Source organism: Mobula hypostoma, chromosome 2 (genome assembly GCF_963921235.1).
Source record: "Mobula hypostoma chromosome 2, sMobHyp1.1, whole genome shotgun sequence".
Taxonomy (NCBI): Eukaryota; Metazoa; Chordata; class Chondrichthyes; order Myliobatiformes; family Myliobatidae; genus Mobula; species Mobula hypostoma.
This window is the reverse complement of record NC_086098.1, coordinates 142,217,994-142,244,761: the sequence shown is the minus strand read 5'-3', so window position 1 is coordinate 142,244,761 and position 26,768 is coordinate 142,217,994. Positions and strand designations below refer to the sequence as shown.

At 40.5% G+C, this 26,768-nt stretch overlaps 1 protein-coding gene across 1 annotated transcript in view; it reads left to right on the top strand.

Moving 5' to 3' along the window:
* qrsl1 (glutaminyl-tRNA amidotransferase subunit QRSL1) overlaps positions 1 to 21,327 on the top strand; it is a 42,413-nt gene extending 21,086 nt beyond the window's left edge. Inside the window, exons 8-11 of the mRNA XM_063073098.1 lie at positions 9,136 to 9,328; positions 10,572 to 10,689; positions 12,020 to 12,225; positions 20,701 to 21,327. Of these exons, the coding sequence (XP_062929168.1) occupies positions 9,136 to 9,328; positions 10,572 to 10,689; positions 12,020 to 12,225; positions 20,701 to 20,912 (729 nt within the window). The 3' untranslated portion in view covers positions 20,913 to 21,327. The remainder of the gene's footprint in view (positions 1 to 9,135; positions 9,329 to 10,571; positions 10,690 to 12,019; positions 12,226 to 20,700) is intronic.
* The last annotated feature ends 5,441 nt before the right edge of the window (positions 21,328 to 26,768 follow it).

The window sequence follows — 26,768 nt, the reverse complement described above, 5'->3', positions numbered from 1 at the left end:
GCTCCTCCATCATCCCTGCTAGTGTCCCCTTCCAATCAACTTTGGCCAGATCCTCAACGTGCCTCTAAACTTACCTTTACTCAACTGTGATACCAATACATCTAATCTTAGATTCTCCCTCTCATACTGGGTGAATACTATCATATTATAATCACTGCTTCCTAACGGTTCCTTTACCTTAAGCTCCCTAATCAAATGTACTTCGTTGCACAACAGTCAATCCAGAATTTCCCTATTGGGCTTGACCACAAGCTGCTCTAAAAAGCTATCTCATAGACATCCCATGAATTCCTTATCTTGTGATCCAGCACCAACCTGATTTTCCCAATTTACCTGCATATTGAAATCTCCCTTGGCCTTCATAGCATTGCCCTTTTTTAAAATGGGTTTTCTACCTCCTGTGTAATTTTTAACCCACAAATGGCTACTGTTTGGAGGCCTGTATGTAACTCTGATAATGCACTATATACAGTATGTAACTGCCTTGTGAAGGTTTCCTAAGACATAAATATTGATAAATTAATTGGCCACTGTAAATTACCCCTAGTGTATAAATAAATGGTAGAATCTGGTGGGAAAGTGGGGAGAACAGATTATAGGGAAATTGATGGTTGAATGGGATTAAACCGTTAGAAAGCATCGACTTAATGGACTTGGCAGCCCTTGATGTTGTACAAAAATATTCAGCACCTCATTCAGTCAGTGGTATATTGAAGATCTGTAAAGGATGCCTTGAACACCAATATTCTCGTGGATGAAAATTTTAAAAGCTGCCAATCAATTGCAGTGGAGAGGCCGTCTTTAGTGAGGCCAGAAGGACTGACTTCAGATGAGGACAATGTTGGGCCATTAACAGTACTTTGCTTTGTCCCATTTTTCTGCAATTAAATTACAAATGTCATGACGAATGTGCCCTTCACATTTGATTTGCTATTGACCATCTTTCGTCTCATTATAAATCAAAATTATTGCCTCTGACAAGAAACGTGATGTCTAATTTTTGGCTAAGTTTTTATCTGTGTTGTCACACTATTCCCGATGTTAAAGAGAGCCTAACAGTATTTATCTCAATGACTGATAACGCACTGAAGTAACATCATATCGACATTTGGAGGCCAATTCCAATAGAACTTCCATCTATTGCAGTAAATTTGCACTTATCTGATTGTGATGAGGCCCTAACTTTTGCGGAAGTCAGATCTGGCCAGCACCGTCCACACATCTTCATGGAGGACAGAGTCAAATACCTTTGTGAAATAAATGAAGGCCATGAACATGTCCTTACTTTCTTCCCTATACTTAACCTAGATTTGGCAGCAACAAAGGTTATGTTGGTTGCCCATGGGATGGTCTTGAAGCCTCACTGTTGTTCTGGCAGGATTCACTTAGCAAAGGAAAATAAATAGTTAAGAGAATATGGCCTATAGAGCAAAGCAATACCTTGATCATTCCTGCACTCCAACATCTCCCTTGTTAAAGATTGTAGCAGTGTTGGCAGATCTAAAGTTCAGTGGAGTTTTTTGTAATGCGGCACCTGCGGGAACATATTTTGTACTTTGTACCATCAGACTTGCATTAGTACGCCATCTCATCCTGCAGAATTGTTGATCTTGTTTGCATAATGATTTCTCTATGTTCTTTGGGGATATGTTGTTGGGGATTGTTGAGGGTTCACTTTGAAGTTGCCTATGTGAGATTCCCTTTCAGAGCATTGAGGATGGATTCATCAGTGGCATCAGTTACGAGCCTCAAAACTCAGGACTGTCTTGAAGTGATGCTTTATTTTCCTTAAGGAGCATAGGACCATCAACTCATCTTTGTACCTGACTGCTGTGGGACCAAGGAGCTTGGGCTTTCCCAAAGTTCTTCTTATCGGGCTCATACTTACCAGCAAACACTCAGCCGTTTTGTCCTTTTCTTGTCACCCCTTTTTTCCTTTTCTTGTCACCCCTTTTTTCCGATGGCTGTCGTCTTCCTTTGAGCTGCCACCTTAATTTGGTTCATCATTCTGATGGAAAGAAATATTTTCCGGTCAAGCAGGCTGATTGGTTGAAAGTCAGTAGCAAAGACCCAGGCCCATGGTTGAAAAGGTAGCATAGCAGTCTAAAGATTTGAAGCCAACATGGGATACAAGAGACTGTCTGCATTTAGGGGCAGTGTAAGAGTTGGTAAACTCATGAATTTAAGGGCCATGTGGAGAAATCAGAGACCCTGTGAGTTTAGGGAAGTGTGGGAGGTGAGGTATTGTCATACCCACCATAATGGTCAGGTGAATCCACCTCGGTTGGTTGGGAATTCATATACGGGCACCCTCCAGCCCATTTTTTTGGAGCAATGGCAGATCACAATCTGCTGACATTGGGTAGCATCAGGCAGCCGGCTGAATAAACTCCTGAGGTTTTCTGGGAAAGGTCTGGATGATGTTGGTTAGGCCACAGGCTTCAGGCAATAAAGCTGGATGGTTGGGGTTTCAAGTGACTGAAAATCTGGAAATAATCCTGAAACGGTGGCATCAGTTTTTGAGAGAGAGAGAGAGAGAGAGAGAGAAGAAAAGAAAGAAAAGGGCTGACAATTGAACAATTGGGGAGAAACCAGCAAAGAGGTGGGACAGGCTGAAGACAGAGGAGTTGAAAGAAGCACACTCTGATCTCTCACATTTATACACAGCAATGCTGTATATCATTATCTACATATGGATATGGATACATATATCTATATATACACATTACACAGAGAAAGAGATGCACACAGCCATTATCCTTCAGGTTGCTTTCCTTATGCTAGTAACATGAAAATTAAATCTGTCATCTGTTTTAATAATACTGGAGGGTAATAATACCGCTTCAGTTCACATACTGAAGAGGAAAGAAGGCAGAGAAAGGTTGGAATGAAAGAGTCAAGTGAAGGGAGGGAGAGCTGAGAGTGAGTGAGAACTGCAGCAGATGGGTACTAGGAAGATAGTCCAAAGAATGCAGTATGATCACACTGTGTGTGTTGAAGCCAGTGGCCCTCATGCTTTTGTGACGATGTAGAGCACCAAAACCCATATGAGTTAACTGCACAACATTTTTGACAGAATTAACTGATGAAGTGTCCACTTCACCACTTCCCCCATCTCCCATGGCCTTCATCTTTCGACATTTCTAAATTCTGATACCATAATTTATCTTAATTAACTCAACAGCTTTTCAAAATGTCTTCAGCAAATATTTACAACTCCTTAGTGCAAATATTGACACTCCCAGCAATTCCATCCCTGCCCTGAATGGGGATTGTCAGGCTGCCTGAAATTATTGCAGATGACAGCAGCAGAAAATGGGACTGCTGTCTGTGTAAATATTCACCATCTGGTTAAAAAGGTTACAGCCATTGATACCTGGTTGTAGGATTTATTTGTTTTTTTAACATTACCCTCCAGTATAATTAAAAGAAAACAAAAACAGATTTTATTTTCATGTTACTAGCTTTACTGAGAGAGAAGTAAAATATTATATATTGTTCCAAGAGCTTCCTTAATCAAGAATATGATCCTCATGTGGTTTTCATAGTATTATGTGGGAATGAATGGGAGTATGTTTAATTATCATTATTACTAGCAATTTAAGTGCATTTTAAAATAGATACATTGACTATGCATTTTGTTTCTCATCATTGTTCAGTAGCTGAACAAATACAGTGGCATGCAGAAGTTTGGGCACCCCGGTCAAAATTTCTGTTACTGTGAGTAGCTAAAGGAGTAAAAGATAAACTGATTTCCAAAAGGCATAAGGTTAAAGATGACACATTTCTTTAATATTTTAAGAAAGAAAATTTTTTTATTTCCATCTTTTACAGCTTCAAAATAACAAAAAAGGAAAAGGGCCTGAAGCAAAAGTTTGGGCACCCTGCATGGCAGTACTTAGTAACACCCCCTTTGGCAAGTATCACAGCTTGTAAATGCTTTTTGTAGCTAGCTAAGAGTCTTTCAATCCTTGTTTGGGGGATTTTCGCTCATTCTTCCTTGCAAAAGGCTTCTAGTTCTGTGAGATTCTTGGGCCATCTTGCATGCACTGCTCTTTTGAGGTCTATCCACAGATTCTCGATGGTGTTTAGGTCAGGGGACTGTGAGGGCCATGGCAAAACCTTCAGCTTGCGCCTCTTGAGGTAGTCCATTGTGGATTTTGAGGTGCGCTTAGGATCATTGTCCTGTTGTAGAAGCCATCCTCTTTTCATCCTCGGCTTTTTTACAAACGGTGTGATGTTTGCTTCCAGAATTTGCTGGTATTTAATTGAATTCATTCTTCCCTCTACCAGTAAATGTTCCTCGTGCCGCTGGCTGCAACACAAGCCCAAAGCATGATTGATCCACCCCCGTGCTTAACAATTGGAGAGGGGTTCTTTTCATGAAATTCTGCACCCTTTTTTCTCCAAACATACCTTTGCTCATTGCAGCCAGAAAGTTCTATCTTAACTTCGTCAGTCCACAGGACTTGTTTCCAAAATGCGTCAGGCTTGTTTAGATGTTCCTTTGAACCTTTTGAATCGAACTTTTTGGCCGCAATGAGCAAAGGTATGTTTGGAGAAAAAAGGGTGCAGAATTTCATGAAAACCATAGAAACTACAGCACAGAAACGGGCCTTTTGGCCCTTCTTGGCTGTGCCGAACCATTTTCTGCCTAGTCCCACTGACCTGCACACGGACCACATCCCTCCATACACCTCCCATCCATGTATCTGTCCAATTTGTTCTTAAATGTTAAAAAAGAACCCGCATTTACCACCTCATCTAGCAGCTCATTCTATACTCCCACCACTCTCTGTGTGAAGAAGCCCCCCCTAATGTTCCCTTTAAACTTTTCCCCCCTCACCCTTAACCCATGTCCTCTGGTTTTTTTCTCCCCTTGCCTCAGTGGAAAAAGCCTGCTTGCATTCACTCTATCTATACCCATCATAATTTTATATACCTCTATCAAATCTCCGCTCATTCTTCTATGCTCCAGGGAATAAAGTCCTAACCTATTCAACCTTTCTCTGTAACTGAGTTTCTCAAGTCCTGGCAACATCCTTGTAAACCTTCTCTGCCCTCTTTCAACCTTATTTATATCCTTCCTGTAATTTGGTGACCAAAACTGAACACAATACTCCAGATTCGGCCTCACCAATGCCTTATACAACCTCATCATAACATTCCAGCTTTTATACTCAATACTTTGATTAATAAAGGCCAATGTACCAAAAGCTCTCTTTACGACCCTATCTACCTGTGACACCACTTTTAGGGAATTTTGTATCTGTATTTCCAGATCCCTCTGTTCTACTACACTCCTCAGTGCCTTACCATTAACCCTGTATGTTCTACCTTAGTTTGTCCTTCCAATGTGCAATACCTCACACTTGTCTGTATTAAACTCCATCTGCCATTTTTCAGCCCATTTTTCCAGCTGGTCTAAGTCCCTCTGCAGGCTCTGAAAACCTTCCTCACTGTCTACTGCACCTCCAATCTTTGTATCATCAGCAAATTTGCTGATCCAAAAGAACACCTCTCCAACTGTTAAGCACAGGGGTGGATCGATCATGCTTTGGGCTTGTGTTGCAGCCAGTGGCACGGGGAACATTTACCGGTAGAGGGAAGAATGAATTTAATTAAATACCAGCAAATTTTGGAAGCAAACATCACACCATCCGTAAAAAAGCCAAAGATGAAAAGAGGATGGCTTCTACAACAGGATAATGACCCTAAACACACCTCAAAATCCACAATGGACTACCTCAAGAGGCGCAAGCTGAAGGTTTTGCCATGGCCCTCACAGTCCCCCGACCTAAACACCATCGAGAATCTGTGGATAGACCTCAAAAGAGCAGTGCATGCAAGACGGCCCAAGAATCTCACAGAACTAGAAGCCTTTTGCAAGGAAGAATGGGTGAAAATCCCCCAAACAAGAATTGAAAGACTCTTAGCTGGCTACAAAAAGCGTTTACAAGCTGTGATACTTGCCAAAGGGGGTGTTACTAAGTACTGCCATGCAGGGTACCCAAACTTTTGCTTCGTGCCCTTTTCCTTTTTTGTTATTTTGAAACTGTAAAAGATGGAAATAAAAAAGTTTTCTTGCTTAAGATATTAAAGAAATGTGTCATCTTTAACTTTATGCCTTTTGGAAATCAGTTCATCTTTTACTCGCTTAGCTATTCACAGTAACAGAAATTTTGACCGGGGTACCCAAACTTTAGCATGCCACTGTATATCTATAAACACATTGCTTTATTAGCACCACCAAAGTGCTAGCTATGCCTGCCTTTTTGTTGGCTTTGTGGAACAATCTATGTTCCGTGCCTATTCTGGTATCTGTCCTCCACTTTTCCTACGCTACATCGACGACTGCATTGGCGCTGCTTCCTGCACACATGCAGAGCTCGTTGACTTTATTAACTTTGCTTCCAACTTTCACCCTCCCCTCAAGTTTACCTGGTCCATTTCCGACACCTCCCTCCCCTTTCTAGATCTTACTGTCTCTGTCTCTGGAGACAGCTTATCCACTGATGTCTACTATAAGCCTACTGACTCTCACAGCTATCTGGACTATTCCTCTTCTCACCCTGTCTCTTGCAAAAACGCCATCCCCTTTTCGCAATTCCTCCGTCTCCGCCGCATCTGCTCTCAGGATGAGGCTTTTCATTCTAGGACGAGGGAGATGTCCTCCTTTTTTAAAGAAAGGGGCTTCCCTTCCTCCACTATCAACTCTGCTCTTAAATGCATCTCCCCCATTTCACGTACATCTGCTCTCACCCCATCCTCCCGCCACCACACTAGGAATAGGGTTCCCCTGGTCCTCACCTTCCACCCCACCAGCCTCTGGGTCCAACATATTATTCTCCGTAACTTCCGCCACCTGCAACGGGATCCCACCACTAAGCACATCCTTCCCTCCCCCCCCCTCTGCTTTCCGCAGGGATCGCTCCCTATGCGACTCCCTTGTCCATTCGTCCCCCCCATCCCTCCCCACTGATCTCCCTCCTGGCATTTATCCGTGTAAGCGGAACAAGTGCTAAACATGCCCTTACACTTCCTCCCTTACCACCATTCAGGGCCCCAAACAGTCCTTCCAGGTGAGGCGACACTTCACCTGTGAGTTGGCTGGGGTGATATACTGCGTCCGGTGCTCCCGATGTGGCCTTTTATATATTGGCGAGACCCGACGCAGACTGGGAGACTGCTTTCTGAACACCTACGCTCTGTCCGCCAGAGAAAGCAGGATCTCCCAGTGGCCACACATTTTAATTCCACATCCCATTCCCATTCTGACATGTCTATCCACGGCCTCCTCTACTGTAAAGATGAAGCCACACTCAGGTTGGAGGAACAACATCTTATATTCCATCTGGGTAGCCTCCAACCTGATGGTATGAATATCGACTTCTCTAACTTCTGCTAATGCCCCACCTCCCCCTCGTACCCCATCTGTTATTTATTTTTATACACACATTCTTTCTCTCACTCTCCTTTTTCTCCCTCTGTCCCTCTGAATATACCCCTTGCCCATCCTCTGGTTCCCCCCCCCCCCGTCTTTCTTCCCGGACCTCCTGTCCCATGATCCTCTCGTATCCCTTTTGCCAATCACCTGTCCAGCTCTTGGCTCCATCCCTCCCCCTCCTGTCTTCTCCTGTCATTTTGGATCTCCCCCTCCCCCTCCAACTTTCAAATCTCTTACGCACTCTTCCTTCAGTTAGTCCTGACGAAGGGTCTCGGCCTGAAACGTCGACTGTACCTCTTCCTAGAGATGCTGCCTGGCCTGCTGCGTTCACCAGCAACTTTGATGTGTGTTGCTATAATACCCAGTGTAATTGTATGAGGACATTGTTAGTGTCATATCAGTTTGCATTGTTATGTCTGTGAATAAATGGTGCTTTGTTGTTGTGTCAATATTGTAGCATTTAATACATATCATTTGTCATGTTGGGATCTGTTCAGCCACACAGTGAATGTGTAATGCCTTTTCTGAGTTAGATACTCCAGTGCCAATGCGTATGAGTGTATTTAATTATACACAACTATTAGTGGGTTCATTCTTGTTAGCTATGTAATAAAGTTTGGGTTTTGATATGTCTATTCCACATTGGAGTAAGTATGCAATGCAGTGTTGAGAATAAGTGGGTTTATATTACATATTCCTGTGGGTAGGAGGGGTGATCTTATGGTGCAGGGCAGAATAGATGCTTTTACTAATGGAAAGACTCAAATGAGTCATAATTATAAAATTAGGGGGTAGACAATTAAAATTAAGGTGTGTATGAACTCTTCGCAGAGGATGGTGAATCTGTGGAATTTTGTAGCCCAGGCAATTGCAGCTGTAACATTGAGGAAATTTAAAGAGGAAGTAAATACATTTTTTTTTGAAAAAGCAGGGAAATGAGAGGAAAGGGAAATTGGCACAAGAGAGGAGATGAGGCTTGTGGAATATCGGCCATGGTCATAGTGAATGGCGGGGCAAATTTGAGCGGCTTTGTATCCCATGACGGCTCCTATTTTCTTACATTTTTATGTTTTTAGTTTGGCTGATGTGTACTTCTGCAGTAGATGGGTGTGGATCATTGTAATACTATGTTTTGGAATTTGTGAAGCTGTGCTGCATAGTAGCCAGGTAATATTGTGTTCAGGTTAGATGCATGATGCTACACCAGGGTTCACCATAGAACCATTTTACTAGCTGTTAAATGGTCTCCAGATCTGATCCTACCCCATTTGCTTTTGCTTTGCTCTGCTTCTGTTGATTGATTCTCACATTATTTTTTTTCTGAAAGACTGCTTTTGGGAGAGACTGAGGGAAGCCCAAGTGAGAACTTGTCTGTCCACATTAGAGAAGAAATTGGTGGGCCACCAGGGACTACTCCTATGTAATAAGAGAAATTTTTTAAAAACTTTCCTCAAACCATGATTTGAAAATACAGTTTTACAGTTCATTTATTCTGGTTATAATGCCCCTCAAGTCTTCAGGAATGGATCAGGCTACATATTAACCTTGAAAACACTCTCCCAATAGCTGGTTCTCTATTTTTGAAAATGTTAAATATAAACTTTTTTAAACCTGTAATTTAGTTACACTAATCTGACCCAGGAGATTGGACTTTTATTTAAATCAACACCTTTCTTTTTTTTTAAAAGGAGTATCATGCACCTGGACTTTCCAGTGAAACATTGAAAGTGTGGACAAAGGCAGCTGAGCTGTTTGAAAACGCAGGTGCCAGAGTTGTTGAAGTCTCTGTTCCTCACACCCAATACTCAAATGTGTGCTATCATGTCCTGTGCACTACAGAAGTAGCATCCAATATGGCTCGCTTCGATGGACTGGAATATGGTATGGGGCTACTGTATGGATACCCAAGAAATTGATTAAGTGGGTAGCATCAATTAAGGACACGGTAGTGTACTTAGCACAATGCTTTACAGTACCAGTGACCCAGGTTCACTTCCCGTCGTTGCCTGTAAAGAGTTTGTACATTCTCCCCGTGACTGTGTGGGTTTCCTTCCGCAGTCCAAAGACATAGCGGTTGGTAGGTTAATTGGTCATTGTAAATTGTCCCATGATTTAGGCTAGGGTTAAATTGCGGATTGCTGGGCAGCACAACTCGATGAAGCCAGAAGGGCCTGTTCCACACTGTATGTCAAATAAATAAATAATCAACATTTACAGTACATGTGCTGAAATGGGAATTGATATTAAAAAGATAATAACTTTGCAATGACCTTAAAATCTATATAAAATGGTACAAAATTATGCAGTAAAGCAGATGGTATACATTTAGTTACAAAGTTGAAATTCAATCTTGCTCAAATCTCAGTGGGATAGAGTAAGTCACATGGAATCTGGTCTCTGGAGCTGTTGTAAAGGTGTAATCAAATAAAGCAGGTTCGGATCACATTGGCAATCAAAAGTGAAACAAAGGAATTAAGTGGTTGTGAATATATTGACTTAAATGGTCGATTGTGATGAATGTGTGCTGTGTGTAGTTTGAAACACGACCTTGAACAGTAACAGCTGAATGTGATGTGAATTCATGTAGAAAATGCTAGAAAACTACAAGACATGCACGCAATGCTTTTCACCCATCAATTTTCTGTGTTTTTTTAAGACTAAAATTAAATAATACAACTTGGGTTAAATTGGCTATTCTGTGTTAGAAATATAATATTCTGCGTTTGTAATTCAATGTTGCACTTCTATTACAATAAATACTTGCATTCATCTGCATCCTTAATATCATAAAGTATAATAAAGCACTTCACAGGGATAAAATAAAATCAAAGCAAAATAAAACTCAATGAAATCTTAGTTAATGAGACAGGTTTTAAAGGAATGAGGGGTGGAAAGTCAGAGGTTTTGAATGAGAATTCCAGATCTTAGAAAGTAGACTTATGAAAGCATATAGAAATGATGGACAGACATACAAATATAAACCAATAATGTCCCTTATCCACTAATGTTATTTTCTCACCTTCCAATTTAAATGCAGTCTTCTGAGGGTATTCTTGGAACTTGACAAAATGAAATACTTAGGCATTCAGCCTCTGTAATTGATTTAGAATATTTTTAATTAAAGGGCACCGCAGTAAAGTGGAAAATTCAACAGAATCCATGTATGCAGCAACCAGGCATGAAGGCTTCAATGACGTGGTTCGAGGAAGAATCCTGGCAGGCAATTACTTTCTTCTAAAACAGTAAGACACTGAATAATCAGCTGATGTGCTGAGTTTACTATATTTTTCTTGGCTTTAATGTGGTTTATCTTATATTGGGTCTCTCCAAGCACATTCATTACGCTGGATGCCATTTCATGAACACCCTCTTTCAATGAAAACTGATGTTTTAATTTGCACTGTGCTCCAAATTTATATGTTAAGTCTTCTTCGGTTGAACACTTGTCTCAAAGACTTGACTGCGGGAACATAATTTAGAGCAAGGCCACCAGGTAGTATTAAGTTTTCAACATGTTCAGTCACTCATTGAAAAGTATTCTTGTTGCCCCACCTGTCTTACTATAGTCGCACAGAGTTTGTGTCTAATACACTGATTTTTCTATCATATTAATTTTATTGAATCCAACATTTTACTTATGAACAGATGTTTCCATTAATAGGCTCTGCCATATTACATTAAGCCTTTGGCTTTATCTAAAACCTTAGCAGCTGCTTCATGTTTATCTCTTCAACCATTATACACTCTTGATCATATAAGATTCATGTTATAATACATTCCAGTAATTTGGCACTGTGGTGATGCTGCACTAGCTATTCTGAACTATTGGATGTCATTTCTATTAGTTATCACATAATGTTAGAAAGTGATATTACTTTAGATGTTATCCAGTATATAATGGCTTTCCTCCAGATGCTCTGGTTTCCTCCCACAGTCCAAAGACGTACTGGTTAGTGGGTTAATTGGTCATTGTAAATTGTCCTGTAGGGTTAAATAGGTGGGTTGTTGGGCATCATAACTTGTTGAACCAGAAAGTCCTGTTCTGCGATGTAACTCTAAATAGAATTTTTTAAATAATTGTATAAATAGTTAAGTTCCCAGGTCCTGGTGTGAGGAAGTTAGATGTGGCCATCGGGGTTGGTGAGTGGGAAAGAAAGTGTGGAATCTGTGGCTCCAGTGAGTGGAAATAGAGTGTGGAAACTGGAGTTCAGTGAATGGAAGGGAATATGGCAGATCTTACACAGTGATCAGGTACTAAACCATTGGAATTTCTAAATCAGCAGACTGTGGATTATTGAAGTTTTTTTATGAATGAAACCTTTGCACACAATGAGCCACTAACAGAGTTTAGTTCATTACTTCTTACTAAATTTACCAAGGCCTCTCCCTTCCTCTGCCCTCTAACTTAGTTTGATCAATTTCTAGCTGCCATTTAGCTTTGTCATTATCAATAAGAGAAGACTTGGTTCCTGTAAAGATGTTTACTGTTAAAACATTGTCCTGCTCTCTTAGTTGTTTTCACACTAAAGATGAATACTTTATTTTTCTTCCCTTATTTTTGTCTTTTCTTAGGAATTACGATGACTATTTTGTTAAAGCCCAGAAAGTGAGACGCCTTATTGCAAATGACTTTCTGAAGGTTTTCAGATCAGGCGTTGATGTCCTTCTTACACCCACAACTCTAAGTGATGCCTCCACATATCTTGAGTTTATCAAAGAAGATAACCGGACGAGGACTGCACAAGAGGATGTTTTTACACAGCCAGTGAACCTAGCAGGTATATGATGCATCCTTTATAATGGAAAATGGAGAGCTTTTTTGTATTTGCACTATACCTCTCATTACTTGGTTATGTATTTACCGATAATCCTGTTCTCAGGAAACATTTCAGTATTCTTTGTGTAAAAGCTTTCAAAGTTGAAAAAAAATCTCTATCAAAGAAAGGAGCGTTCCTGCTGAAATTCTAAAAGTATTGCTGTGGTTTAGACTGGAATGGCTTCAGATGGATTCTGTACACAATACAAAACTCAAGTGTGTTATTATACATTGTATTTCACAGTATCACCATCATTGTCATCATTATGTGCTGTGGCACATGACATAGGCCAGGGGTCCCCAACCTTTTTTGCACCGCGGACCGGTTTAATATTGACAATATTCTTGCGGACCGGCTGATCCGGGGGGCGGGGTAGGGTTTCCAACGGACAAGAGTAGCAGTCAAATACGTTGGGTTTACCCCGAGAAAGACTACAATAACCATGAGGCCATGCGTGTGCACCAGTGCGCATGCGCGTACATGTAATGTGCCGAATTTTCTCTACAAATCGTTTTTGGCGATTCTGTGGGGCGCTGGGGTGTTAATCACGACCGGAATATAGGTGATAAGTTGCTAATACACTCAATTTCGTTTCTAAAAGGGTTTATCTAACGAATTTAATATTAAACACACAGCGCATATTTTCCTCGCATGAATATAGTGATAAGTCAATTATCTTTTTTTTTAATTTTATTTTTATTTGGATAAGGAATTCACAATTATCATGTACTTTTTTCACACATATAACCTTTTCCATTTTTTTATATGTATAAAACTACAATTATTTATACATTTTTAAGTACACATTGAGATGATATAAAAGGAAAATAAACATTTAAATAGATAATTATGTACTGTGGTAAATCTAACCTATTAGGCTAAGTAATGAAATTAGTTGTTAAGAAAAATGGTAATAATAGTTTCCATACAACCCTTCTGGACCACTTCCACTGGTCCAAAATGTTGCATACAAGCCTATATACCAACCATTGTAGGTGTTTATATCCCAATTTGTTCGTGCTTGTTCCTGCCCGCAGACATAATTATCCAATCCCTATGTACTTATTTACTTAATTTTTTCATTTTTTTTTTATCCCTTTCCCAAATCTTTCCCTTTACTTGTGTTAATTCTCTATTTTCCAAAAAAAAACAAACATTTAGACTAGGGGTGCTTACATTAGCAATATTACTGTGTTGATGAGAAGAGCAATATAAATCATTAGGAGAGTCATCTAAAGTCTGCTCGCATTGGGGTTATATATTCAATCCATTTATTCCAGATTTGATAAAATGTTTCTTTTTGAGTTCTCAGGGAGTAAGTCAACTTTTCCATTTTAAATATTTCCAAGATAATTTCGTGCCAATCTTCTAATGTAGGTGGTATTGGATTTAGCCATTTTCTAGTGATTGATTTCTTACTTGCCGCTAAGAGGGCCTGCAGCAACTTTATATCTTCCTTCTGTTCAAGGAACAATACATGCCCCAAATAGAGCGTCTCAAAGTTCAGAGGTATCTGGGACCTAAGTACCTTAACTAATGTTCTATGAATACCTTCCCAAAATAGACTTAATTTAGGGCAATCCCAGAAAATATGAAAATGATTTGCCTCCTTGGAGCCGCACCTTCTCCAACACATCACATTTGTATCTTTATATTTTTCCTGATATGGGGTCTTGAAGTATCTTATAATGTTTTTTCAACAATGTTCTCTCCAAGTCAAAGAATTAGTCGAGGACCATTGAAAGCTGCAGATTTTCCCCCAAGCCTCCTCTGAAAGTACCAACCCCGCTTCTTTCTCCCACTTCTCTTTAATATACAGTGTATTTACATTTTTAGCATGGGAGAGTGCATTATATAGGCGAGAAACTGATTTACTAGGTATTGAACTGCAAGCCGAATTCAGAATCTTGAAAAATTCTAATTCTACTGTTGATAGGTCTGTATATCTACAACTCTGGTTAACATAGTTTCGTATTTGAAGGTACCTAAAAAAGTCATTATGTTCTAGGCCATGTTTGTCCTGCAGGATTTGGAAACTTTGTAATACTCTTTTATCTATAAATGAGAGGTAGGTTGTAAGACCTTTCTTTATCCATAGCTCAAATCTTTTATCTCCTCTGTTGGGAAGGAATTCGGTATCATATGCACACCATCTAAAGAGTTTTAGCATGTTATTAATTCCACATGAATTAACCACCTTCTGCCATACTTTTAATGTAAGATTTATCCAAGCATTATTAAATTTTTCCAACTGGGCCATCAATCCTTTGTCAGCTATTGAGGCCTGAAGAGGAAAACTGTCAACTAATCCAAATTCTATTTCCTTCCATCTAGCCTTATATTCCCTATTACACCAATATAACAGAGGGGTTATCTGTGAGGCATAAAAATAATTTCTCAGGCAAGGAAGAACCATACCTCCTCTTTCCTTCCCTAACTGTAAGGTGTTATATCGAATTCTAGGTTTCCTTCCTTGCCAAATGAAGCGGGAAATCCATTTGTCCCATTCCCTGAATTGATTATCATCCACCTCCACTAGTAAAGTACGGAAAAGATATAATAACCGAGGAAGAATATTCATTTTTATAGTATTTATCCTTGAATTTAAACTTAAAAAGGGGATAAGATTCCATCTATGGATAAGTCAATTATCAAGGGAGGACAGGGGAGCTTGAAGTACGTGTTGAACGAACTTCCATTAGAAGTGGTAGAGGCAGGTTCGGTATTATCATTTAACGAAAAATTGGATAGGTATATGGACAGGAAAGGAATGGAGAGTTATGGGCTGAGTGCAGGTCAGTGGCACTAGGTGAGAGTAGCGTTCAGCACGGACTAGAGGGGCAGAGATGGCCTGTTTCCGTGCTGTAATTGTTCTATGGTTATATAAGTAAGTCAATAGCATCATAACATTTTAAGTAACGTTTGGATATGAAACACACAGCACATATTTTCCCCGTATGAACATATAAAATCATTGCAACACACCAATATCGCTGAATCAGTGGGAGCCCTGGGCTTGTTTTCCTGCAACAAGACGGTCCCATCGAGGGGTGATGGGAGACAGAGATACTCGAATGGGGTTCCTTATGTCCAGTCTATTCCGCAATTTAGTTTTCGTTGCATTCCTTGCAGAGATACATTGGAAATGGAAGCAACGTTTTCGGTGCTTTCGTGGCTGCCTCAGGATATTCAGCCTTGACTTTGATCCGGAATGCTGGCAGAGATATTATGTCAAACATACTTTTCAGCCCGTCGTCATTTGCAAGCTCGAGGAGTTGATCTCCTTCCCGCGCTGACATGGATGACGCGCGGGTAATGACCTCGCGTGCGTTTAAGCTCAACAGTGCGCGTGACAGGGAATGAGGAAAGGTGCAGCTGACTCATATCGCCAAATCATATCGTTTCCTCACAGCCCGGTAGCACATGCTTTGCGGCTCGGTGGTTGGGGACCGCTGACATAGGCGATCATGATGACCATGATTGTTCTTGGCAAATTTTTCTACAGAAGTGGTTTGCCATTGCCTTCTTTTGGACAGCGTCTTTGACCCAGCCATTATCAATACTCTTTAGAGACTGCCTGCCTATTGTCAGTAGTCTCATCCACCACCTGCTCCAATGGCTTCAGGGGGCTAAACAGGTGCTACACCCTGGCCAAGGGTGACCTGCAGGCTAGCGAAGGGAAGGAGTGCCTTACACCTCCTTTGGTAGAGACGTATCTCCACCTTGCCACCCAATTTCAATTTGTAACAACATAATTTCAGCCTTTAATGTGGATAGAATTACAGAACAGAAACATTTCCATGTTTCCTTATTACAGAGAAGGAAGCTATTCAGCCTGATCAGCTTGTGCTGCCTCTCAGAGCAATCCTGTTTCCTCAGTTATTTCCCAGTGACCTCCTCCTGATTCTCCTTCCACCCTCTGTTTCTCCTACAATGCTCCTACATGAGGGGCAACTTATAGTATCCAATACTAATCAACATGTCTTTGGGATGTTTTAGTTTGGGGGCGGGGTACCAAGGATACTCAGGTAAAAGTTACAAGGTCACAGAGAGAACATGCAAGCTTCACAGAGACAGGATTGAACCCAGGTTTCTGTGAGATGCATCACTGCCTGCTGTGCCATGGTACCAAGCATTTTGTTTTAAAGTTATATGGATAGTTAATTAGAAGAGTCGAAGTCTCAAAAATTCCAAAGCCTGTTAGAGACACAGGAAGTAAAGAAAACATTAAATGTGGACTTCCAAGTACAGCATGGACAGCACTGACTTCAAATTATGGTCGTCGCTACACAGCACACAATTGGGCCCCTCAGTTAAATTTAAAGTACATTTATTATCAATGTATGTATACAGGCAGGCACAAAACAAAGAATCCCAGTAGAGCCCATTTAAAAAAAAACAAAACCATCAAACACCCAATGTACTTTTATTGTGTAAACAATAAAAGTAAGCAAATAGTATTCAGAACTGAAGTTCATAAAAGTGACTCCTGAAATGAAACCAGCAGCCAATTCAGGAGCCATCATATCTATGCCAACCTTTTTACCCACCTATACCAATTCTATTGTCCACATTAGGACTGTATCTTTCTGTCTTTCCTGTTTAAGTATCTGCCTAATGCCTCCAAAATTTAGCAATAATATCTGATTCCACCACCTCCTCTGTCAGTGCTTTGCAGTTATCAGCACTCTCTATGTTTTTAAAAAAAAGTCCTTAAGTCTCCTAAAAAGTATGTCCTCTACTTTTGATATCCCTATATTGGGGAAAAGATGCTAACTACCCTATATATGCCGCTCAATCTTTTATCATCTATGATCATCACTTAGCCTTGTCCTTTCACTCCAGAAAAACAAACCCAGTCTAGCTAATCTTTCCCCATAACTAAAACCCTCCAATCTTGGTAGCATCCTGGAGAATGTCCTATGTACTCTCTCTCTGATGCACTCATAGGCAGTTGTTACCTTTATACTGTCATCAGCAGGGGAGACAGTAAATCCCAGTTTTGTTCCTCAGGCTGGTCTCTGCTCCTTTCTGTTCATCCAAATGATGTCTTACTGTAAGATGAAACTAAACACGTATTGACTGTTTTTGTCAATGTGGAGTGGACAGTAAGTTTGTAAATCTGGTGGGAGCAAAGGATGTTGGGAATGGCAAGGATGGAGCTCAGTAGGGGGAGCATGGGACAGGTGGCAGAGGAGGAGTGTCAGAGATGGGGGGCGGTGGGGTGACATGGGTTACACACACCCAGCCTGAGACACTAGGCAAAGTCATTTGATTCCAAACAACTGGTTATTGATCATTACATAATCAGTCCACAATGGAGACCATATCAGAATCAGGTTTATCATCACTCACATATGTCATAAAATTTTTGACACCAGTACAGTGCCGTATGTAAAATTACTACAGTACTGTGCGAAAGTCTTAGGAACTCTAGCTATATATATATATATATATATATATATGTGTGTGTGTGTGCCTAAGAAAAAGGATCTAGTGCTTTCCCGGTGTATACGACACATAAACTCTTCTCAGGCTTCCAGCCGGGTCCAGATATCAATTTTAACCACTGTTTCGATGATAAACTCTGCCGTCTTCATCAGGGATGATGCCTAGGCATGTCCAGTCTGGTTGCATGTATGCTCAACTATCGTCTGTCACTCCTGATTGGTTAGTCCTCAACCAGTCAGGTTTCTGTTGCTCCACCTTGTTTAAAATTGTACTCTAGTTCTTACTTGGAGCGAGACCTTTGTCTTTGTTTGAACTTTTATTCTCTAGTCTTATTTCAATGGCTTCCTTCACTAGGCGATCCCAAAAGCCATTGGCGCAGCAGGGTAGTTTTGTGCTGTCGAAGTCAATGCTGTGGTCACTTTGTATGTAATGTTCTGCTACCACAGATCTTTCTGGGTAACCTAAGCAGATACACATCCTATGCTCTTTGATGCAGTTTTCCACCATGTGCCCTGTCTGACCGATATACACTCCTCCACATTCACAGAGAATCCTGTAAACGCCAGCCAGCCTGAGTCCCAGCTCATCTTTGACCTGCGTATGCTGTGACTTGAGCTTCCTTATGAATTTGTGGATGGTATTAATCCAGTATTTCTTTAGGATCCTGGCAATCCTTCCAGAAACCGTGGAAATATAGGAAAAACAGGCTCCTCCACGTTGTTAAGTTTCCTGGTTTTTGCATTGGCCCTTTTAAGGACCTGATTGATTTCCTTTGCCTTGAAGCCATTTTGTAGGAATGTCATGCGTAATCATCTTCTTTCCTCGTGGAGACTCTCTGGATCCAAAAGAGTTTTCACACTGTTAATCAAAGAAGAAAGAATTTCTGTATATTGGGAGGTGTGATGGTGGCTGTCATTGTTGAGGTACAAGTCCCAGAGGATATAATGATCAGTGTTGCCATGGTGTCCCTTTTCACAAGGGTTCCCATTAAGGACACTTTGATCCTCCTGCAATCAAGGTTTGTTAAAGTGTATTGTTGACCTTTTTGAACACATCTTTATATCGATGTACTTCCTCTGTAAGGGGAACTACTATGAACAATTGGACTGAGTGGCACCATTGCTAATTTCTACATGGAGGACTTTGAGGAGAGAATACTGAGTTCATCACCCTTAGTAGTGTGGCCACATGGACTCTAGCCACTCCAACAGTTCCATGACCATCTGAACAGTATACATTCAAACATTTACGATGGAGAAGAATGATTGCCTCTTGTTCTTGAACATACTAGATGGTAGCCTCGGACATGGCATCTATTGGTAGCCCACATGCATGGACTTGTACCTCATCAATGACAGCCACCATCACGCCTCCAACATAGAGCGGTTCTTTGTACTTTGATTAACCGTGCAAAAGCTATTTCGGACCCGGAGAGTCTACATGAGGAGATAAGATGATTACGTGCAATGTTCTTTCAGAATGGCTACAAGGCAAAGGAAATCAGTCGGGCCTTTAAAAGGACTGACGGAAAGACCAGGAAAACTAACAACAAGGAGGAACCATTGCTACTGCTTGTCTTCTCTATATTTCCACAGGTTCTGGAAAAATCGCCAGAATCCTGAAGAAATACTAGAAAATACCATCCACATACCTGTAAGGAAGCTCAAATTATAGCTTATGCAGGTCAAAAACTCAGGGCGGCTAGTGCTTACAAGATCCCTTCTCAATGTGGTGCAGTGTATATCGGCAAGATGGGGTGCACGCTGGAATGTAGCACATGCAGTGCCATACCAATGGCTTTTGGGACTGCTTGGTGAAGGAAGCCATTGAAATAAGACTAGAGAATAAGAATTTCTACAAAGACGAACGTCTCACTCTAAGTAAGAAGCGGAATCTGATTTTAAACAAAGTGGGACAGAGGAAACCTGATTGGTTAAGGAGTAACCAATCAGGAGGGACGGACAACGGGAGTTGAGTATATATTCCACTGGCCTAGACATGTCTAGGCATCATGCCCGATAAAGATGGCAGAGTTTGTCATCAAAACGCCAGTTAAAATTGACACCTGGACCAAGCTAAGACTTTTGCACAGTACTGTAGAAGTGATTTTTTTTTAATGGTGAACAATTGATCATTGTTGATGTACAGAGAAACATAATAATTAAAAATTAACTTGTAGGTCCAGTGAAAAAGTTAAAGTCAAAAAGTATGGAGATCTTAATCCATACATAGAGGCACTGTGCTTCAAATATGCGGAACACTAGAATATTGTGTAGAAGTCCAATCTTCCCCTACATAGAAGAGTCTGGTAAACTTAGTGAGGTTGATTCCTAGGATGGTGGTTTTGTCATATCAGGAGATATATACTTCCTTGAGTTTAGAAGACTGAGCAGTAATCTCACTGAAAAGTACAAAATCCTTATGGGGTTGTACAGGGTAGATGTAGAGTTGCAATTTTAATGACCCACTGTAGAGCTCTTCTGTCCACCACAGTGCAATTTCTGTAGCACACAGTGATGCAGCATGTTGGGATGCTCTCAGTGATGCATCTATAGAAGGTCATGAGTATTGATGTACGTAGATCAACTCTCTTCATTCTCCACAAAGTACAGGCTTTGGTGAGCTTTCTTTACTGTGGAGGATGTGTTTTTGGACCATGAAAGATTGTAGGAGATGTGCACTTGCAGGAGTTTGAAACTGTTAGCAATTTTTACTGTTGTGCCACCAGTGAAAAAGGAGTGTGAGTGGTATATTTTTCCTGATTTAAATTAATTAAGTGGTGAATATGGTTTTTGTGGTCTGAAAATTAAGAGCTTTCTTATTCCCTTTCCAGTCTGTTCCATATATTTTACCCACACTGACTTTATCATCAAGAATGTAGCAAAGCAAAGAAGGGAAAGAATTTAAGAGTCTTGTGTCAGAAGTCAACTTTGTTTTCCTATTAGTGGAAGCTCTACCTTACTTTATCATAATTTTTCATTTCAGGTTTGCCAGCTATAGCTGTTCCTGCCACATTGTCAGGAAGAGGACTGCCACTTAGCCTTCAGTTCATTGGACGGGCCTTCTGTGATAAGCAACTGCTGACTGTTGCCAAATGGTTTGAACAACAAATGAATTTTCCACTTCTCAATCTCCAGGCACTGTTAAATAATTGTAGTGATCTTGTTAAACCTCAGAGTTCAGTTGGTGTCTCCTGATATTTTTTCCAAAAGCACTGTGGCTTAAACCATAAATGTTTGGGAAGGACTTTCAACTGTGAAGCTAAAACTGGATCTTATACATTTTAATAATGTATCAAAGAATAGTACAATGCATCTTATCCAGATGTACTTCTACCTTTCTGTTTTATCAGCTTATTTTCTATTTCCTCTTTTGGAGGCTTTGTCAAAGCGGTACTCCTGCCTAAATCACGACAGCTGAGCAGTTCTGGGGTGCACACGATTATTATTTTCTTCTCCTTTTTTTTTTAGATTTGTGTATCACTGGAAAGATAGTTATTTAGTGCCAATTCCCATATGGCCATTGTGTCTGTCTACCCTATCAAGAATTGTGATGGTCTCTGATCAGGCCATGCTGTTCAATTAAAAAAAAATTAGGAGCACTGGTGGAATGGTAGAAACATAGAAACATAGAAAATAGGTGCAGGAGTAGGCCATTCGGCCCTTCGAGCCTGCACCGCCATTTATTATGATCATGGCTGATCATCCAACTCAGAACCCAGCCTTCCCTCCATACCCCCTGACCCCTGTAGCCACAAGGGCCATATCTAACTTCCTTTTAAACATAGCTAATGAACTGGCCTCAACAGTTTGCTGTGGCAGAGAATTCCACAGATTCACCACTCTCTGTGTGAAGAAGTTTTTCCTAACCTCGGTCCTAAAAGGCTTCCCCTCTATCCTCAAACTGTGACCCCTCGTTCTAGACCTCCCCAACATCGGGAACAATCTTCCTGCATCTAGCCTGTCCAATCCCTTTAGGATCTTATACGTTTCAATCAGATCCCCCCTCAATCTTCTAAATTCCAACGAGTACAAGCCCAGTTCATCCAGTCTTTCTTCATATGAAAGACCTGCCATCCCAGGAATCAATCTGGTGAACCTTCTTTGTACTCCCTCTATGGCAAAGATGTCTTTCCTCAGATTAGGGGACCAAAACTGCACACAATACTCCAGGCCTTGTACAACTGCAGTAGTACCTCCCTGCTCCTGTACTCGAATCCTCTCGCTATAAGCGAGCATTTTAATTTTCAAAGTGCATTCATGGCATTATGATTAAAAGTTTGATACAAGAAAGAAAAGATGGCGTCTCTCCTGTAGTATGCACTAATGCACTAATGCATGCTATTGTTCAAACAGAAGAGTACTTCTAAATATCAGTCCATTGAAATAATAGCTCATAATCTGCATGGTCTAAAACTGCATGTCAATTTCAACAGAATTCACCAAGCAATGGGAAGCAGTCTGTTTGAGGGAATACAAGTAAGGATTTTTCATGCTATAGGTGGCTTGCCTGTTTGTAAGAATGAAATAGTGGGGAGGATAGTTTGTGCTTGACTTTTGAGAAGTACCCTTTCAGAACATTCAGGATGATTGAAAGGACGTGGTTACAAGATTGGGAGTGTGGAGTGTTTGTGGTGGGCTAGAAGCAGGGTGGACTCTTAAAACTAAGGTCTGAAGGAATTTCTTTGCAAAATGGGAAATTCTCGATTCTCTACTTTGGTGAGTTGTGGAGACTAGATCACTGGGGATATTGAGAGAAGAGGTGGATACATTTTTGAAAGATCAGAGCATTGAGGCCAATGGGGAAGTGGATGTGGAGAGAATAGTTCCTGTGGTAGGTGAGTCTAGGAACAGAGGGTACAGTCTCAGAATAGAAGGACATCCCTTTCGTACAAAGATGAGGAATTTCTTTAGCCAGAGTGTGGTCCATCTGTGCATACAGTTGTGGAGGCCACTTGGGTATCTTCCACTACTCAGAGCTAGAGTCACTGGGTATATTTAAAACAGAGTCACTAGAAGTCATTGGGTATATTTTAAAAAGTCTGTAGAAGTCAATGTGTATATTTACAGGGGAGGTTAGTAGGTTCTTCAACAGTAAAAAGTTTACAGGGAGAAGGCAGGAGAATGGGTTTGAGAAGGATAATAAATCAGCCAGGATGAAATGGCAGAGCAGAATCAGTGGACCAAATAGCCTAATTCTCCCATGTCTTTTTGAATCCTGACACAGAAGAAGAGGTGAGATCTGAGCAGTATGATCAGCCAAAGTCACATTGAAGCCTGAGACAAACTTGAAGATCCCAGTGCAAACTCTGGGCATTTTCTTGAAATCTTATGAGTTGGATTCAACAATGACACACCTTCAACTGTTGTATTGAAGCATTGCTTCCATTTGGCTTTGACGCTTTGTATTCCTGAGGATATATACTCGTCTTTGGTTCTGAGTGGTATGGGACCATGGGTGGTTATGCCTTGTCTGACTTATCAGCAGTGAACTCCTTGCCCTTTTCTTGGCACCACATTTCTGATGGTACTGATCTTTGGGCTTTCATTCTGCTGTGTATGTTTTTTTTCTGGTAAAGCAGACCCTGGAAACCAAACCATTTTCCATTCTAACCCCCTAAGTTTGAAAGGCAGTACTGGAGTCACAGGCCCTGTGTTTTGAAAGACAGCACATGCCTCAGCATTTTATGACCAATATATAAGACTGGATGATGATGAGTGTGAATGAGAATGGTTATGAGTGGCCACACTCTGGGAAGAGGTGACTGGGTGAATTGACAGGCAAGAGTAAAGGAGATGATTGAAGATAGCAGAGAATCTGAATCCGAATCAGGTTTATTATCACTGGCATGTGTCGTGAAATTTGTTAACGTAGCAGCAGCAGTTCAATGCAATACATAATATAGAAGAAGAAAAATAATAATAAATAAATTACAGTATACGTATATTGAATAGATTATAAATTGTGCAAAAACAGAAATAATATATATTTAGGAAGTGAGGTAGTGTTCACGGATTCAATGTCCATTTAGGAATCGGATGGCAGAGGGGAAGAAGCTGTCCCTGAATTGCTGAGTGTGTGCCTTCAGGCTTCTGTAGCACCTACCTAATGGTAACAGTGAGAAAAGGGCATGCCCTGGGTGCTGGAAGTCCTTAATAATGGACGCTGCCTTTCAGAGACACCGCTCCTTGAAGATGTTCTGGGTACTTTGTAGGCCAGTACCCAAGATGGAGCCAACTGAATTTACAACCCTCTGCAGCTTCTTTCGGTCCTGTGCAATAGCCCCCCCATACCACTCAGTGATGCAGCCTGTCAGAATGCTCTCTACGGTACATCTATAGAAGTTTTTGAGTGTATTTGTTGACATACTAAATCTCTTCAAACTCCTAATGAAGTATAATTGCTGTCTTGCCTTCTTTATAACTGCATTGATATGTTGGGATCAGGTTAGGTCCTCAGAGATCTTGAAACTGTGTAATCTCTCCACTTCTGATCCCCCATGAGGATTGGTATGTGTTCCTTCATCTTACCCTTCCTGAAGTCCACAATCAGCTCTTTCGTCTTACTGACGTTGAGTGCAAGTTTGTTGCTGTGATACCACTCCACCAGTTGGTGTATCTCGGTCCTGTACACCCTCTCATCTCCATCTGAAATTCTATCAACAATGGTTGTATCATCAGCAAATTTATAGATGGTATTTGACCTATGCCTAGCCACACAGTCATGGGTATAGAGAGAGTAGAGCAGTGAACTAGGCACACACCCCTGAGGTGCAACAGTATTGATCGTCAACGAGGATGATATGTTATCACCAATCCGCACAGATTGGAAGTTGAGGATCTAATTGCAAAGGGAGGTACGGAGGCCCAGGTTCTGTAACTTCTCAATCAGTATTGTGGGAATGATGGTGTTAAATGCTGAGCTATAGTCAATGAACAGCATCCTGACATAAAGGGGAGACTGAAGCAGGAAAGAAGTGGATGTGGGTAACATCTTGCATGCCTGCTCTATGCATCAAAGTATTTCCGCTTCAAATGTATGAATATGTGTGTGAGACCACATAAATATTTAGACCAAGATTTTTCTCCGTCAGGAGTATGATAGCTGATGTACAACAACAGTCCTGTGATGAAAGAATTCACACTCTGGTATTCCAGTACTCAGAACTGGAGTGAAGGTAACTAGTTTCTCATCCAGAAGGACTGAATACACAGAGAAAGCACCCAATCCTTTTAAAGAACATTAACAACAATTGGAAACAAATCAGAAGATTTTAATTAAATTTTGCTGATGAATGAGTGTGATTAGGTTGTAATTAGCCAATTGACATTGTCCTGCTTCTTCTTGTTAGGACATTCATGGGAAATCTTCCATGTTATTGTATAAATGCCATGCCTCAGAACTAGCTTGATAAATATGCAGCTAGTTCTGAGACACAGGCCTTCAGTACTACAGCTGAGATGTTAGCTGATCCCATAGCCTTTGCAGTCTGTATCAAGTGCTGTCAGCTCCTTGAGTGAATGGAATTGGCTGAAGGTTGGCTCTTTAGATGGTGGGGATTTAAGGAGCAAGCCAAAGATGTGGGCAGTTATACAGAGGAATCAGGATTATTTACATTTAATTGCAGAAAAGTGGAGGGGTTCTCTCCAGTCTCCGGGTCAATATCGTTAAAACAGATATACCATTGGATATCCTTGTTATTTGCAGGATTTCTCCAGTAGGCACTGCACTTTGACAGTATTTTAGAATATCCTATGTTGTGAAAGACACTGTATAAATAATAATCCTTCAAAAATGTAAACATTACAAAGTAATCATTTCTAAATATTGTTAATTTTTTACCATAATCTAAGCAGAATTTTGAATGGATGAATTAAATTTGCATTTTAGATATTTTTCCTTGTTTTATCTTGTTTATCTGTATCCTATTTGATTGGGAGTTTTATTATTTAAGTGTCAACTGGCTCTATAATTACTTATGCTAATTATAACAATGTATTCCCAATAACCGCACCATTACCATGGTATGTTTATTATTATGAAACTAATGAGATTGAGAAAGAAAAAGAATTAAATTTGCATTAGGGTATATTGTGTAAATATTTTTCTGATATTACAACATAAGTTAGTTGAATGTTGGTGTTTATACAGAGTGGATAAGCTGGAATCAGTCATCCCAGAAATGCAGATATTAATTCAAATTTATCCACACTTTGACATTAAAATTCTTGTAATTCTGAGTCAACTGTAAAACCAGTCAATGTATTTTAAATCTAAGCTCCAAAGTTCAAAGGTGATTAGTCCTTTAACTGCACAAGAAAAAGTTGGTGTAAACTGTGCCAATTTTAATATTTTTTTCCTCAAGTTTCAGTTTCATCTCATTTGCATGCCGTCAATTGTAAAATTTGCTCTGAGCAAAGGCAGTTGGACAGACTTTTTTAAAAATGTTAACATTTTTTTGTATTCACTCGCCTATAACTAATGAGATCCTAAACCAGGAGATGGAACAAAGCTCGAACAGAAAATAAACATTTATTCAGTAAAACTACATAGCTACAAAAATCTTAACGACGACTATTTAAGCAGCTTACCCAAGAATTTTGGAGATGTTGTTAGGAATAACAATCAATCAGCAAAAGTCAACCTGGGATTGTTCGTCAGTTGACCAAAACGCGTTGGTTGTTTCAGCTTGCCATAACTCCTCCCTCTTGATGATTACCAACAGGATTTTAGTTGAATGTTGATTTGGATTGGAACAACCAGCTTGTGCTAGTGATCAACCCTTTGTAGTGGTTGCAGGCTATCACTTTCTTGTCATGATGTTGCTTGCGGCTGTGCTGGTGCTTGGTTTGGTTGGGCGAAAAAGAACCCTTCCAGAAGAAGACAACGGTCCAGTTCTGCGTTTAGATGATCTGCCGGATGAACCTGTTATACCGTGGAGACCACGTGGCCACAACTGGTTGATGTGCCAATGTCATCTATGACAACTTAGTAGAAGACTTTACCCATTCATTTGACAATCTGGCCTGGTATCCAAGTGGTCTTGTCTATTG